General features: G+C 38.5%; 1 protein-coding gene across 1 annotated transcript; it reads right to left on the minus strand.

Annotated features, from left to right (window-relative positions):
* Window positions 1-344: 344 nt before the first annotated feature.
* Window positions 345-10,000, minus strand: LOC119734917 (gamma-aminobutyric acid type B receptor subunit 2-like). Its single transcript, XM_038208553.1, has 15 exons — window positions 9,839-10,000; window positions 8,938-9,045; window positions 8,708-8,776; window positions 7,525-7,734; window positions 7,061-7,294; window positions 6,809-6,872; window positions 5,757-5,840; window positions 4,393-4,543; window positions 4,150-4,282; window positions 3,898-4,011; window positions 3,103-3,225; window positions 2,790-2,967; window positions 2,317-2,480; window positions 925-1,077; window positions 345-561 (listed from the first exon to the last, which is right to left on the minus strand). The coding sequence occupies exons 1-15, from the start codon at window positions 9,890-9,892 to the stop codon at window positions 490-492; spliced, it is 1,911 nt and encodes a 636-aa protein (XP_038064481.1). The 5' UTR covers window positions 9,893-10,000; the 3' UTR covers window positions 345-489.
* Between the last annotated feature and the right edge of the window lie 3,653 nt (window positions 10,001-13,653).

Genomic DNA, 13,653 nt, shown 5'->3' on the forward strand with positions numbered 1-13,653 from the left:
ACTTAAACCCTCACTGGATAGACGGTGCAGGCGACTGTTCGTGCGCCAGTGTCGCATTTAGTGCAGTACGCTCCACGCGAGTTACTTTGCATCTATTCGAGATTTGTGCTAGACTTACTTAAACTTTAACTTTGGTCCAAATTGACCCAGATCAAATCGGTCTGCGATCAGCTTTACTATAGGCTTACCTAGTCTGGGTTTTTTTCTGTTCACAATTAAAAGTTGAATAAAAAGAAGTCCTCGTTACGTTTACCGCTCTTGTCGGCCTATATCAGCAGAGCTAATTTCGGTATTAGATAGCAAGGTTTGATACGCATACAAAACACAGATAGTACAAAACAGAATATATCAACCAAAGGTTTATAGATTTGTAAGTTTAAATAAACAACTTATACTTTTCACATGTGGATACGACTGTACAGTAGTAACTACTTTCATGTGAAGGTTTTTGGTTTCGTTAACGAGGATATATAATACGCCAAAACACGATCATGTTTGAATTATATCCGCAGAACCTATGACCGGGAAATCCTTGGCCAAGATCAGCAGTTTTTCCTTTCTCTGTATAAACAACAAAGAAAAAAAAAGATTTAAAAACAAAAATGTCAAACGAAATTGTATAATTTTCAAACATCGTTGCCTATTTTTATAGGTTAAAATTAGATTTAGAGTTCGAAAAAAACCTTGTCATTCGAGTTTAAATAAGAGTATACATGTGTGCGTGGCCGGTTTTAAACAGTATGTTTAAGACCGGTTGGAGTCTGGAAGCTGATAATTACATTATATAATAATTTGTAATGTATGCAGGGCCCCATTGGAAACCAGTTTAAAACTGTTAAGCCATACCCTGGGTAAAGAAATTGGATCAATAAATGAATAAATAAATATATGAGGAGATTACTATAGGTATCATTGTTCTTTTACCTGCTTAAGTTTTTCTTGAAGTCCTCCCAGTTCGCTGATATTGTCCCTCTCCGTTGACCGGCAGGTATTCGTAGTCACAGATTCACCATAACCCTTGGACTGCATCATGCTCAGAGTAATGGTCTTCTCATCAACTGAGGCCAGCAGGTACACCTAAAGTACAGGATTTAAATAGACTTATATCTTTCAACATTGGCAACCTAAAGATGTTAACACCAACGTTTGAGGGCACTGGCATCCATCAAAATTATATCAATAGATTTACGTCTTTCAACATATTCTAATATCAATAGACATGCGTCTTTCAACTTTGGGAAGTCAGGTTAGCGCAGTGGTTCTTTCCTCGCCTTCCACCTCTATGTCCCGGGTTTGATTCCTACCCTGGTCCACATGTGGATTGGGCTTAAAGTCCCTGCCTGATTCCGTGGTGTTTTCCCCAAGAATATTTTCCTGGGGTTTTCTTTCCACATCTGACACTTTAATTTCTTCTCACTGTCTTCTCTCCGCATGTTTCTTCGGGCTATAGGGCACTTGTGAGGAATCAAATCCTTGGTTTCATTACCAGAAAGAAATATAGAAACATAAACCGGAAGTACAGGGCTAATCCCACGGAGCTGCTAACAGGAAAATATAGTGCTTAGCAAACAAAACAAAGTAGCTACAATACATCCACATACAATATACAGGATGAGTAAAAAGAAAGGAGCCCAAAAAGCAGGACCAGTTTTGTAATGAAGTTCTGCATGTAGCACTTTCAAAATCTAGGATATGAAACCCCAATTAATAAGTTTTTTTTAGTACATGAATCATTCAATCATACATAATGTACCTTTCAAATTTCAATTTCAATTTTAAAAACACACGCACCGTTTCAAAGTTCTGTCTACGGATTACGAAAAAGGTAAGTGTTCTTTCAGCAAAAAGTTAATAATTCAACTGTTTTCGTTTTGTTGAAAGAACAACTCTTCTTGTGTTACGTGAACAGAACTTTAAAACGGTGGTTGTGTTTAAAATCTCGCATCTTAAAAAGTACATGAGTGATTTTGAATGATTCTTGTACTAAAAGAAAGCTTATTGATTGGGCTTTCATATCCTAGATTTTGAAAGTGCTACATGCAGATCTTCATTAAAAAAATGGTCCTGCCATTAAGGTTCCTTTCTTTTTACTCACCCTGTGCATTGACTGATATCGGGCACTGACTGGTACCCCTTTGTTTTCTCAGCAAATAGTTAGGGTGCTCGGCAGAATTTCCAAGATTCGCAGCAGCACGAAGAAGACCCCAGGGTACATTTTGCCGTACTCGTTATTTAGAAATGGTTTCCAAATAACAGTATCCTTTGGCGAATCTATCCACAACAATTAATTTAGATCGAGTTAGTTGGGAGTATTACCTTTGGGATGAAATTTAGGCACAGCACCGCCGTGTTGACGACCACAATGGCTGCCCCCAGAACCAGAAACGTCATAGTGACGTCGTCACCAAGGACAGTCATTGTTGGCACAGCTAGAGCTATTGTCAAGACAACGACGTACACTGACGCGGCGATGTATTTACCTGCCACCAAAACAAAACCACCATTTATTCGAACAGTTTCATGTTTTATACATAATATGACGTAAGGTGGCCCTGAATGGACGTCAAACTACATATTATGTTGCGAGGTGGCCGCGTGGAAAGACGTAAAACTCGTGAGTTACTTTCACACTAAATATGTAATACATTTTATTAATGGTTTTAACCCTCAACGTTCGTGGATTCGATTCCCGCCCGAAATTTTTCTCGCAATTTTCCGGATGGTAGTTTTGTCGGTGAAAGCAAACCAATGGTGATTTTGGGTATTTGTTTTACGTTTTATATTCTTACTGTCGTTGAGTTGAGACACGGCAATATTTCTTGTCTCCCAGGCTAAGAAAAGGCCAAAGGTCAAGAGAATTCCCTTCACGCCGTAGAGGGCGATGGTGAAGTATTGAGCACGCTCACTGCTGCAGTATCTGATCATTGGAACGTTGAAAATCTCCTTCTCTGGATCCGTTGTGTCAAGCTGCATAAAGCAACAACATTAACACAGAAAAGTCAATAACTTACACATCAGATATCTTCACATTGTATTAATTCTGCTTTTTAAATCATTTGCATAAACTTAAATCATTTAGACGGATGTTTAATGTACACCTACCCGGGGCTCAAGATATCGACTGGCAACAGTCGTCGTGTCCAAGGCAATCCACACGGCAAAAATTACGCAATCCACGAACACAGCCGTCAGAACTCCACCAATGAGCTTCCAGTCCGGTAAGTGCTGTATGGCAAAATTTGGGTGTTAATTCCGTTTCACATGTCGAGAACTGTACGCGCACTTTAGTGTCTGCTGCCACCAAGAGTCCTGGACGGCTCCAATGCATACGTTCAACTGCAGAATTCAATTGGCTCGTATTAGTTTGACTTCGGTTGCGTCTTCGGTTTTGGCTTCAGTTCTTGTGCTGGATTTATAAGGACGTTGTAATCGCTCGATACACATTAAAAGTCATCAAAAGTACGACCTCAAGGCCCTTTATGTGCCCGTAAAAGAAAATAGACTTTTAATACCGACAGTTTCTTAAGTCTGAGAGTCATACAGATAGAGGCCCAAAGCCGAATCCAGACAGCACGCTCAAATGAGGACATAAACCATTCCACCAATTAACATACATTTGTATTTATGTCTTCCACAGATTCTCTTGAACTGACTTGGTACAGTCTTAACTAGAAAATAAGCCACCATTTTGTCCAAAATGTCTTTTTTCCCCAGGGCAATAGGTAAAGAGAAATTAAGAATTTGGGTTTGCATTTTCCTATTAAGCCTATTATTTTCATTTCGATATTTCTTTACATCATACATTATTTAGATGTTTTTCGCACTCTGAACTGGAAGATATGGTGTTCCCTTTTTCTAGACAGAATGCTGTTTTCCCAGAGATTAGGTCCTACTTACAATTCGTTTAAATCTCTTCACTGCGAGAGTGAATATGGCGTGGATCCTGTACGTCTTCATGAAGATGGCACCGAAAGCAAACGACAACCCGAGGGAGACTAAAACCCTCTCCAGCTGAAATAGACATTGAAAATAGACACAGGAATTAGTTTGTATCAATTGAAATCGTTGAAATTGGTAATCAAACCACGGCACAGTACATTATTAAAAGTTTACACTTTCTAGTCTTGTTTGACAACAACTTCGGCTTACATGACACTTGACGATGATAGCCGTATCCGACAAGCCTTTCTTGTCCCATCCTGTGGCGAAGACCGAGGCGTAGAGAAGCAGACAACCAACCACAGTCAGGTTACCAAGGGGAGGACTCGACATCTTGATGGCCCTGGAACATGAATAAAAAAAGCAAAGCGCTGATAAGCATCTGTGTGGGAATTCTGGTTGGCAAAGTTGTTTTTCCCTTCTGTATTTAATGTCTGCCGAGGTTTACTTTACCTTCTATTTTTGTATCTAACGTTAAGGAAGAGGAAAGCCAAGGCCAGGACAGCACCGAGCGAGGCCAGGGAGAAGAGAATCGCCCGTACGGTAGACGAGACCTCTAGGACCACATATCTTATCGTTGCACCATCCACTGGAACATGGCCACCTGCATAAAGATACAACGGCACAGACGCATGATTCCAGTCGTGCTTCTCCGATTCATGACTTTTTGGTGTCGACAGAGTGAGCGCATTTTCGTATAAAAGCTTTAACTATATATACGCCAAAACTTTCGCACCGACGTGTGACGTTATCATTAATAAATCCACGGTGTTCAGAAACTTTATATAAAATTTAATGTGCACGTGATGAAATGCTAACTTTCGTTAATTATAACTTCAGCACTACACAGAGTGAGTTAAAAAAAAAACACCGAAAAACAAATGGCAGGACCAATTTTTGGATGAAGTTTTGCCTGTAACAATTTCAAAATCTATGATATGAAAGACCAATCATTAAGCTTTCTTTTAATATAAGAATCATTCAAATAGCTCCTGTACTTTTCAAGTTTTGTATTGAATTGTGTACACAAACACGTTTTTGAAGTTCTGTCCACGAATCACAAAAAAAAGGTAAGTGTTCTTTCAGCAAAACGAAAAACAATTCACATGCATCCCTATGAGAATATCCCAATGATAAATGTTTTCGTTTTGCTGCAAGAACACTTACCTTTTTAACTGAATATGTTCCAGTATAAGCAAAACCATAGTTGATGAAGTGTAAAGAATCAAGTGCTCAATGAATTTAGTAAAAGGAAATGTAATCGGTTGCTACAGTGACCAATGTAATTAAAAGGACACGCACTGTGGGCCGTTTATAACACTCGCGATTGGAGGGACATACGATATCCATTGTACGCAGAAGTTGAATGTACTGGAAAGCAATTTCAGAAATTAATTCCGACTCATTAATTAAAAAAAAGATTTAAAACTTCGTGAATCTTTATAACAAAATAAAGTAGTCTCTCAGGCCATTTGCGTTATGAATTTATATACTTTACGTTTATGATTTAAACGAATGTAGAGACCCTGCGGTAAAAATCCGGAGTTCACTTGATTTAAGTATACATACCGTTCCCGTATAGATTCAACGTTCCTTTGTCAATGAAATATTTAATCAGTCAGAGTAAAATCCAATCCGCTTTAACCTCCCTATGAATGCACCCCATTTTATTCATCTTCCACGAACGTCAATGGATGAGTATTTGAAAGCCATCTTGCTATGCCGTTAATATTATTATATTACCGTCGTTTTACAAAACGTCTTTCTTCGCAGAACTGGCATTATGACTACCGTTCAAAAAAAGATTAATGTTTTACCTCTCCACTTGATATCAGCAAATCCCGAATTCACCACGATATTCTCCCGAATCTTGTACAACATGACGTTATTCAAACTCGTATCTGCATGTCAGGGAGTAATAATGCTGGAACTTAACATTTTAACCTTTTGAAGTTGCACCTAAATTATTGTTTTAATTACATACAATAGTGTTTAGCATGTTAAGTGCACTCATTTTATCTGTCTTTATCACTTACATTTTCCTGCAAGTAGGACCTTTTATGTGATTTTATCCTTGAAATTAACGTCTTAAACTGCACTTTCGTCTATATTGTCTTTTTCATATAGACATATTGTTTTGTACCCGTTCGTCTCTTTGGATTTTTATTCGTTAATGATCTCCCTTTAAACCCATTTTATATTTTTGTTTATTCCTATTTGTTTCAGTATTTGTATGTACTTTTAATCCTTTTAAATTGCTAGGTTTTTTTCTTATATCCTTCTAAATTGCTTTTTTTTTTTTTTTGTAAATCCTTTTAAATTGCTAGGTTTTGTTTTACTTCTTATCTTCTTAGGAATTTAATGCTCAGTACCCTGTGGGAGACACATTAAATGTGAACGGGCCACTTTGATTTAAAAAAAAAAAAAAATAAATAAATCCAACAATAATGTCCCATTTTGCCATAAATTGTCACACACAACATTCTTGAAAACAATAATAATTACCGTATATACGTTCCTTTCAATGTTTTAGAGAATTATTTTAAAAAATCTTTGACACGGAACAACTTCAGCTCCACCTTGAGAGACGGACTTCCTTGCTAGATCCAGAGTAACTTCTTGTATTAAGTTATCAGTTTATATAATTTCTAAACAAGCTTTTGATTTCATTCATTTATTGAGGCCAAATACAAAAAAAATAAGAGTAATAGTTTAAACCGTTGATGCATGGCGCTGTTTCCGGACCAAATGACATCTAAATTTTTGTGAGAAAAATGCAGTAAAACCTCAGAGTTATTATTTGATTTTTTGAGGTATCCATTTTATCTGAAGGTAAAATGGAATATAACATGTGGATTGATGATTGCACCTTGAGCCTGGTCGATGAAGACTGTATCTGCTTTGCGCTGTCCATTCTCAATGCGAACTGGCCCCTGAAAAGGAATAAAACTACTTGTTAAAACACGAGCATGTACGTGCGTGACATGGTTGTGCATATAGCTCGTAAGATCATGTTCAATGAATGGCCTTGCCTTTTTGGTATTTGCATGATATGCTTGGCATAGCAATGGAAAAGGAGTTATAAGTTGAAAGCCATTATCACATGAAAAAAAGCCATTACCGATAATCCAAGGAACTCCATATTATCTGCGTGACTTAATATCACTCCCGCCATCTCCGTGTCGGAGTAGCTGAAATCTTCAAGTCTTCGGTGGTGCTCAAGACGTCTTAAGTCCGCTATGGAGGAATTCAAGGCCAGTGCTACGGAAATGATGCCGTCATGCGTCAGTGGTATGATGTTGTTACTGAAGGGATAGATGCTGTTGTAATAGTCGTAATGCTCCGGCAAAGGTTTCTGCAAATTGTATCGAAGAAAGACAGAGAGAGATGTTTTCATGAACAGTGGCGTAAACACTGAGTGGCGTTTACGATTAAATTTCACTCTAATTAAAACGTCTCGTCCATAGTTTCCGACTGTGGGAGTGAATCTTCACTCGAATGGAGTGAATTTTCACTCTTTGGAATTTAGAGAGTAACACGTGTCAATGTTCTGCATTAACATTTTTGTTTTCCTGTTGCACGTACCAACCCATTGAAGTCCAGTTCTGGTAGGCCTAAGCCCTGATGCGAGCGGTAATTGAGGTTGAAATGGATGGTTGAATCAGCAGCAGCAATGATCTCCTCGGGCTTACACGGCGCGGTAGCCGACGGGGGGTTGTTCATCCACCACGGGTAGGTGGTCCAGTAGGGCGGTATCCACACGTACTTCGCATTAGTCATGCCGGCAATATAGGCCTGTACCAAGGAAGCCAATTCTGATAGTTTTGTAGGCATACGTTTAAAAGGTAACCCGAGGGTTTTGTCATAGCATTTACAATACACCTATTTTTTTTCATTAGACATTAGCCGTGAGGATAACCAACAGCTGTTTACTTTTAATGTATCGATCCATAAGCCCCGCTTCGTGTTGTTCTGACCAATCACAGTCGTGATATGTCTGACATGCGCGCACAAAAGTCAGACATTGCGTGCACGCGCGTATGACGCGCGCGGCTGGAACTTGCACAAAAAAGGGGCATTGGAGAGAAGCGTTAATTACCCACGTGCGTAGTAGGCGGGCTTACTGGATCAGTCTATCCGGTTCGTTAGTTTGACGTCACTGCAGTTTAAACCACGCCCACTGAACATTAAGTAGCATTGGAACCGGACGTTAACGCAACTTAAGCCAATGGGCGGTAGTAATTAGTGGTGCGCGCGCGTATAACGAATTCACTAACGAACCGGATTACAATATGACAGTGTTGATGACATTGTGTTGTTGGTGTCGCGGATCGGAACGTAACTTCATGATCATCAGAACCATTACTATCGTCATTGACGTTATTCTCGTCATTGTCTTTGATGTAGCTGTCATCATTTCACTATCATAATTTCAATTCTCATTGTTTTTCAATGTATGTATTCTCGTCATGTTAAACATGAATCTCGATTCCTCGTTCTGCATTACAACTTCCACATAAAAAGGTAAAACATTTACATTATAAAGAATAACTGCCGAGAGTTAATATATATGAAATACAAATTTAATATACATCACAATATTTTCAAAAATATATATTTATATATGTACATTCTTCATGTCATTGTCACCTTTTTGATTGCCATTATTTCGTCACAGTCACCAATGTCTACTCTACAGTCGACCGATGGTCGTAATAAACTTCGAAAAAGTCCGTAAACTAATCATCTTATTTCACTGACTTAGTACCTGACAGAAAAGCTTCAGTACGGCGGCCCTGTTGGAGAATCCAGTGTAAATAATTCTGACGTCTTGACGCTGAAATACAAGAGATAAAAATAAAAATGTTAAGAGCTAGGTCCAAAATGCACGTCATAATCCGTCTAAGATCGAACATTTTGAGATTCTTTCTTCTTTTGTTTTAGCAGGTTCAAAAATACACCAAGGTATTGGAGAAATAATTAATACAAAATAAATACCTTTAGGTTTTGAAGATGTACTGGCAACATACTCATCAGTTTCACTCCTTCGGACGCCACTACCTTGATCCCATCAGCTTCCAAAATCTTCCGGAAGTCTTTCGTATGCTACACAAAATAAAAGCAAATACGCGAGCTTTTTGTAGTATTTGACTTTCAGGGCCCCGTACTTATAGTTTGGCCAGCCTCGAGCGACAGATATATTTCACCAGTAATTGAACAAAAAAATAACGAGAGGAATTGAATGATATTGTAAACATTTTGTACAGTGAATTCACGATCTGCGTCAATGTTCCTCCAGGCAATCCTTCAAAATACAATGTCCGTATTCAAACGGTCCCCGGTAATTGAGAGTTAAAAGGAACCTGTCAGGTGTAATTACAAATATTCTTTCCAACTGTTTTAATAAAAACAGACGTTCAGCTAATGCAGCAACACACGACGGCTATTTTATGCTCACCATTCTTACGACCCTTCATGGGAAGACACGTTTCTTTTGATACTTGGTTAACGCTATAACTCTGTACAGGTTTTTTCGAATATCATATTAGAATTGAAAGATTGAGGACTATCAGCGTTAATGTTGCTGGCAATGATGTACATTATACTAATTGTATCATAACTTTTATTCAAATTTTCAACATTTCTACTTTTTTTTCTGATTTAAATTTATATTCATTACATGTACTTGTACTTGTAACAATGTTTTTTTTTTCCATGGTCATTTTGGTATTCTAATGAGCTGGTCTTTTGTAATGGTTCATAAGAAAAAAAATCATAAACTAACCATCCATAAACTTACCATTTAAACAATTCGAACACAAGATAACGACTGTAAATTTTAAAAAGGTGTTGGTCACTTTGAGTCTACGATTCGAGCAAAAAAATAGCGCCATCTTACGTTTGGGAAAAAGGCGTTTTCCTCGAAGATGAATGCGATTCGCTTCCACCCCATCTTCTTAATAAATGCAGCCCCGCCCACTAGTCGTTCCTTCTCACTCGGGTAGGCTCGGACTGTGTACGGGTAGGCAGACCGATCTCCTAAAGCTGGAGTTGATGATAAGCCGATCTGTCGGGTAATATTAACCAAAATGTATTTCCAAATTGAATCGTGCAGCATTTGCATTAAATTGCAGAATTATCTTTGCAGAAATGCTTAGCAAATTTCAGGAGTGTATCTAGATTCTACTGCAACGTATTGGGTCATTAGAAATACAAATTCTACAATTAATGTTATGGAATGTTGTCCATGCAAATCAAACCGCAGTTCTAACGTATAACTATGATTTGTATGGTACACATTTTTATGGTACGTCTTATGGTACAGTTCTAATGATCCATAACATTGTGAACTACTGGTAGGTTTTATGAAAATAATGAATCGGGCGACAAGGATCTTTTTCTTTCTTTTTTTAATTAAGGGGTTCTTTCCCCAACCGCTTTGATTGATATTGGTAATGCCTCATGATCATCAAGGACTCGACTGCAATTAGGCCTACTGTTCAAACCTAGGGATAACGGCAAAACATGAGAGAAGGCAGTGCCGCAGGTTGTTTGCAATATAATGAATGAGATTCGTCATTGCACTTTGTCTCGATTTCTGAAGCCGAAATCCAGAGTGCCGTGGCCTCGTGCTCATGAGCATTGTAATCGTGGTCTGCAAAGTAATTCTGCAGGTTGTGGGTTCGAGTCCAGCCTGGGGTTGTGGTACGTGTGCCCTTGGGCAAGGCACTTTGTCACTCATTGTTTCTCTCCACCCAGGAGTAAATGGGTACCTGTGAGGGCAGAGATGGTTATTGTGGTTGATTTGAGCTGCTTTGCACCGAAATGGCAGCATCGAGCTGTATACTCCCAGGGAGCTGAGAATATCTTTGGAATGTTTCATTGGCCCAATAAGCAGGGTAATCATGATGTAGCACCTTGAGAACCAATACTGGTGGATACGTGCGCTTTATAAATACAAAACGAGAGTAACAATAATGAGGTATCGCAATTTCATATTTATCGCAATTTCATCGCAATTTCATAATGTTCACTCTCGAATTTCTTCCCTGTCAACTGTAACGTTAAATCGGGACATGAGGCCAATCGGGGGGAAATGGTAAATAAGTGAAAAAAGAAATTAGCTGACCTGAACGATGTTGAACCTTGCCGCCACCTTGTTGACTATAAGCGCCTCCTGTGACAGAAGAGGCCCCCATATAATTGGAACAGGTGCTCCGGTGTAGGCTAGGTTGTACAGTATCCGCAAGCCTTCCTCGGGATCAGCTCTCTAGAAAGAATACGATTCAGTTTGCTGAAAAGGTCGTTCATGTTCAATTTAAGAGCATTAAATCGCAAACTTTTGTCTTGTAATTAAAAGAAATAATGTTTATTTACGTAACGTCATTCACAATTAAAAGAAAAAGCGATTCAGGCTCAACTTTAATAATTAATATGCAAGGCTTCGGGAAAATATTATGCTACAACTATATAACAGAAGGCACAATAAAGAAAAAAGCATCTAAAACACTTAAATCGAATGTAAATTTTACAAGTTATACTTGAAAGGATCAATAAATCCTCGATCCTAGAGCCACGGAGTAGAAGATTGTGGATGGCCTCGGCGTTTGATTAAAGGTGTATTACGGCCTAAAATCCCTAAAAATATTGTTTTGGATTGTTTACGTATCTCATTTCAAAGGTCTGGTTGAAAGGAAACTAACCTCATGTCTTATCGTTCCCGAGAAAAGACGAACAAAAAAAACCCCGGTTGTTTACATCGGACGCGGCGGACATTTTGTGGCATACGCATACGTATTTCTAGCCGTGTCCATTCAATGTATGGCCTACACGTTATGCGTTTCACATTACACACACCTTACTTATTTGTCGCACGTCCGCATAATTCGATGCACTGTGCGGGCGGATTCACGACTAGCACTCAACAGGACGATTATTGAGAGTCAAAATTTAGACACCCGAAATTCGTTCTCGCAAGAATAACACAAAAACGCCCAGAGTTTTAAAGGATGGTTGGGTGGACGTTTATACTTGAAAATGCTCTTTCCAATTAACATCATTTCGTTTAAAACATTGTAGCCAAATTGGCGCATTCCAGTACGTAATGTCCCTTTAAAGATTGTCTAAAACTGGAGAGATAAATTGTTTAGTTCTCCAGGTCTGATTTACGGAGCGATTGATTATAAAGGGGGTAGGATGACAAGTTCAATATTGCGAGAACATTGTCGATTGCCCGTACAGGTTTCACGGTGTAGACTATAATTTATGTTGAGTGCGTCGAATTTGTTAATAGTCAACCAGTGCTGATGTTTGTTCCGAAGTGGCGGCGCCTCTAAGTTAAACACGAGTTATTACAGAAATGTATTCCATCCGACGTTCGTAATGTCATGCATACTCGCTGTTTTACTTGATTGGTTCACTCACAGTAACGACAGAGATGTATAATTGACGGCCCAATACGAAAACTTAAATATACTATATGCTACTTAAAAAGCCACCCAGTTCATATTAATAAATATGTGAAAAAAATATTCATTTTGGTCTTGTAGGCCTTATATAGTGATGCATTGTCAGTGTTTATACATAATTCGTCCTTTCGGTTGCAAAGATATAGCAGGAAATTGACCACAATTATATGCGAATTTGAACCGAAGTGAATGGAATACAGTTGCCCTTGACTTTCCATATGACATGCTGTTCCGTTTACAATTAAATATGAGAGGTTATATTATTCAGTTGGCACAAAATTTAAAAGCTAATTAAATTAAATATTTATTGTTCCGTTTCCCGGAGTTGCATGTCACCGCACGAGCAGCTAAAATAAAATAAATTTATACACGACTTCAAAACGTGCAAGAAGAATTCTGGCACAAGCAAACGACGAACGTAAGAAATGAAAAATGAGGCTTTCAATTAATATTGGACAATGACATGCATGTATTCCCATAATCTGATTCGGTTCAAAAAATAATATCGATTGACAGTGTGTTGAGACATTTTCTTTGACTTTTTTATGCGAATATAATTGTCATACACATGGCCAACTTTCTTCTATTTTCATTATTATCTAGAAACAGCCTGCGTTTTATTTAATTAGAATGCCACGGGCGAAAACGTAAACCAATTTGATGGCATTTCATATTTCAAACGAAGGTTGGAATGATATCATTTTCTATCGCCAACTCTGTTTTGTGTATATGACTCAATTGGGTTACAAGGAAGAGCCGTGAAGGCGTTAAATTTCAGATTCCACATGTCTCCACAGGGTATCGTGTAACAGATCATGACCATATAAGCGCCTACCCATGATTGCCCGATTTTCCAGCGCACGGATACAAGCTTAATTACAGTCACACACGGAATACTTTTATCGATTTCCGGCGGAGGATTTAATCGAACGGAACAGTTTTGAAGACTTCATTCTTCGAGTGAGGATTTATGAGATTTTCCACCTTTTTGGCTTATTCCGATTTTTTTTTCTAGTGGTCGAGTCAAGCAGTCTGGTGCTTTGGGAGACAATCGGCGGTCTCTACAATGTGTATACATCCACACGGCGGACCAGACAGTTGTATGCATGTCGAAGTGTACTCGAATGCTTGCAATGAAGTCAGATTATGAGCTGCATGTATTGTTTTCGGAAGACTTTACCATTCTGATTCCACAGATATAACAAATGTAAGTTGCATGCGACTCTAGCATCGTTTCAGATCGCTT

This window comes from Patiria miniata, unplaced genomic scaffold, assembly GCF_015706575.1.
Source record: "Patiria miniata isolate m_02_andy unplaced genomic scaffold, ASM1570657v1 HiC_scaffold_28, whole genome shotgun sequence".
Taxonomy (NCBI): domain Eukaryota; kingdom Metazoa; phylum Echinodermata; class Asteroidea; order Valvatida; family Asterinidae; genus Patiria; species Patiria miniata.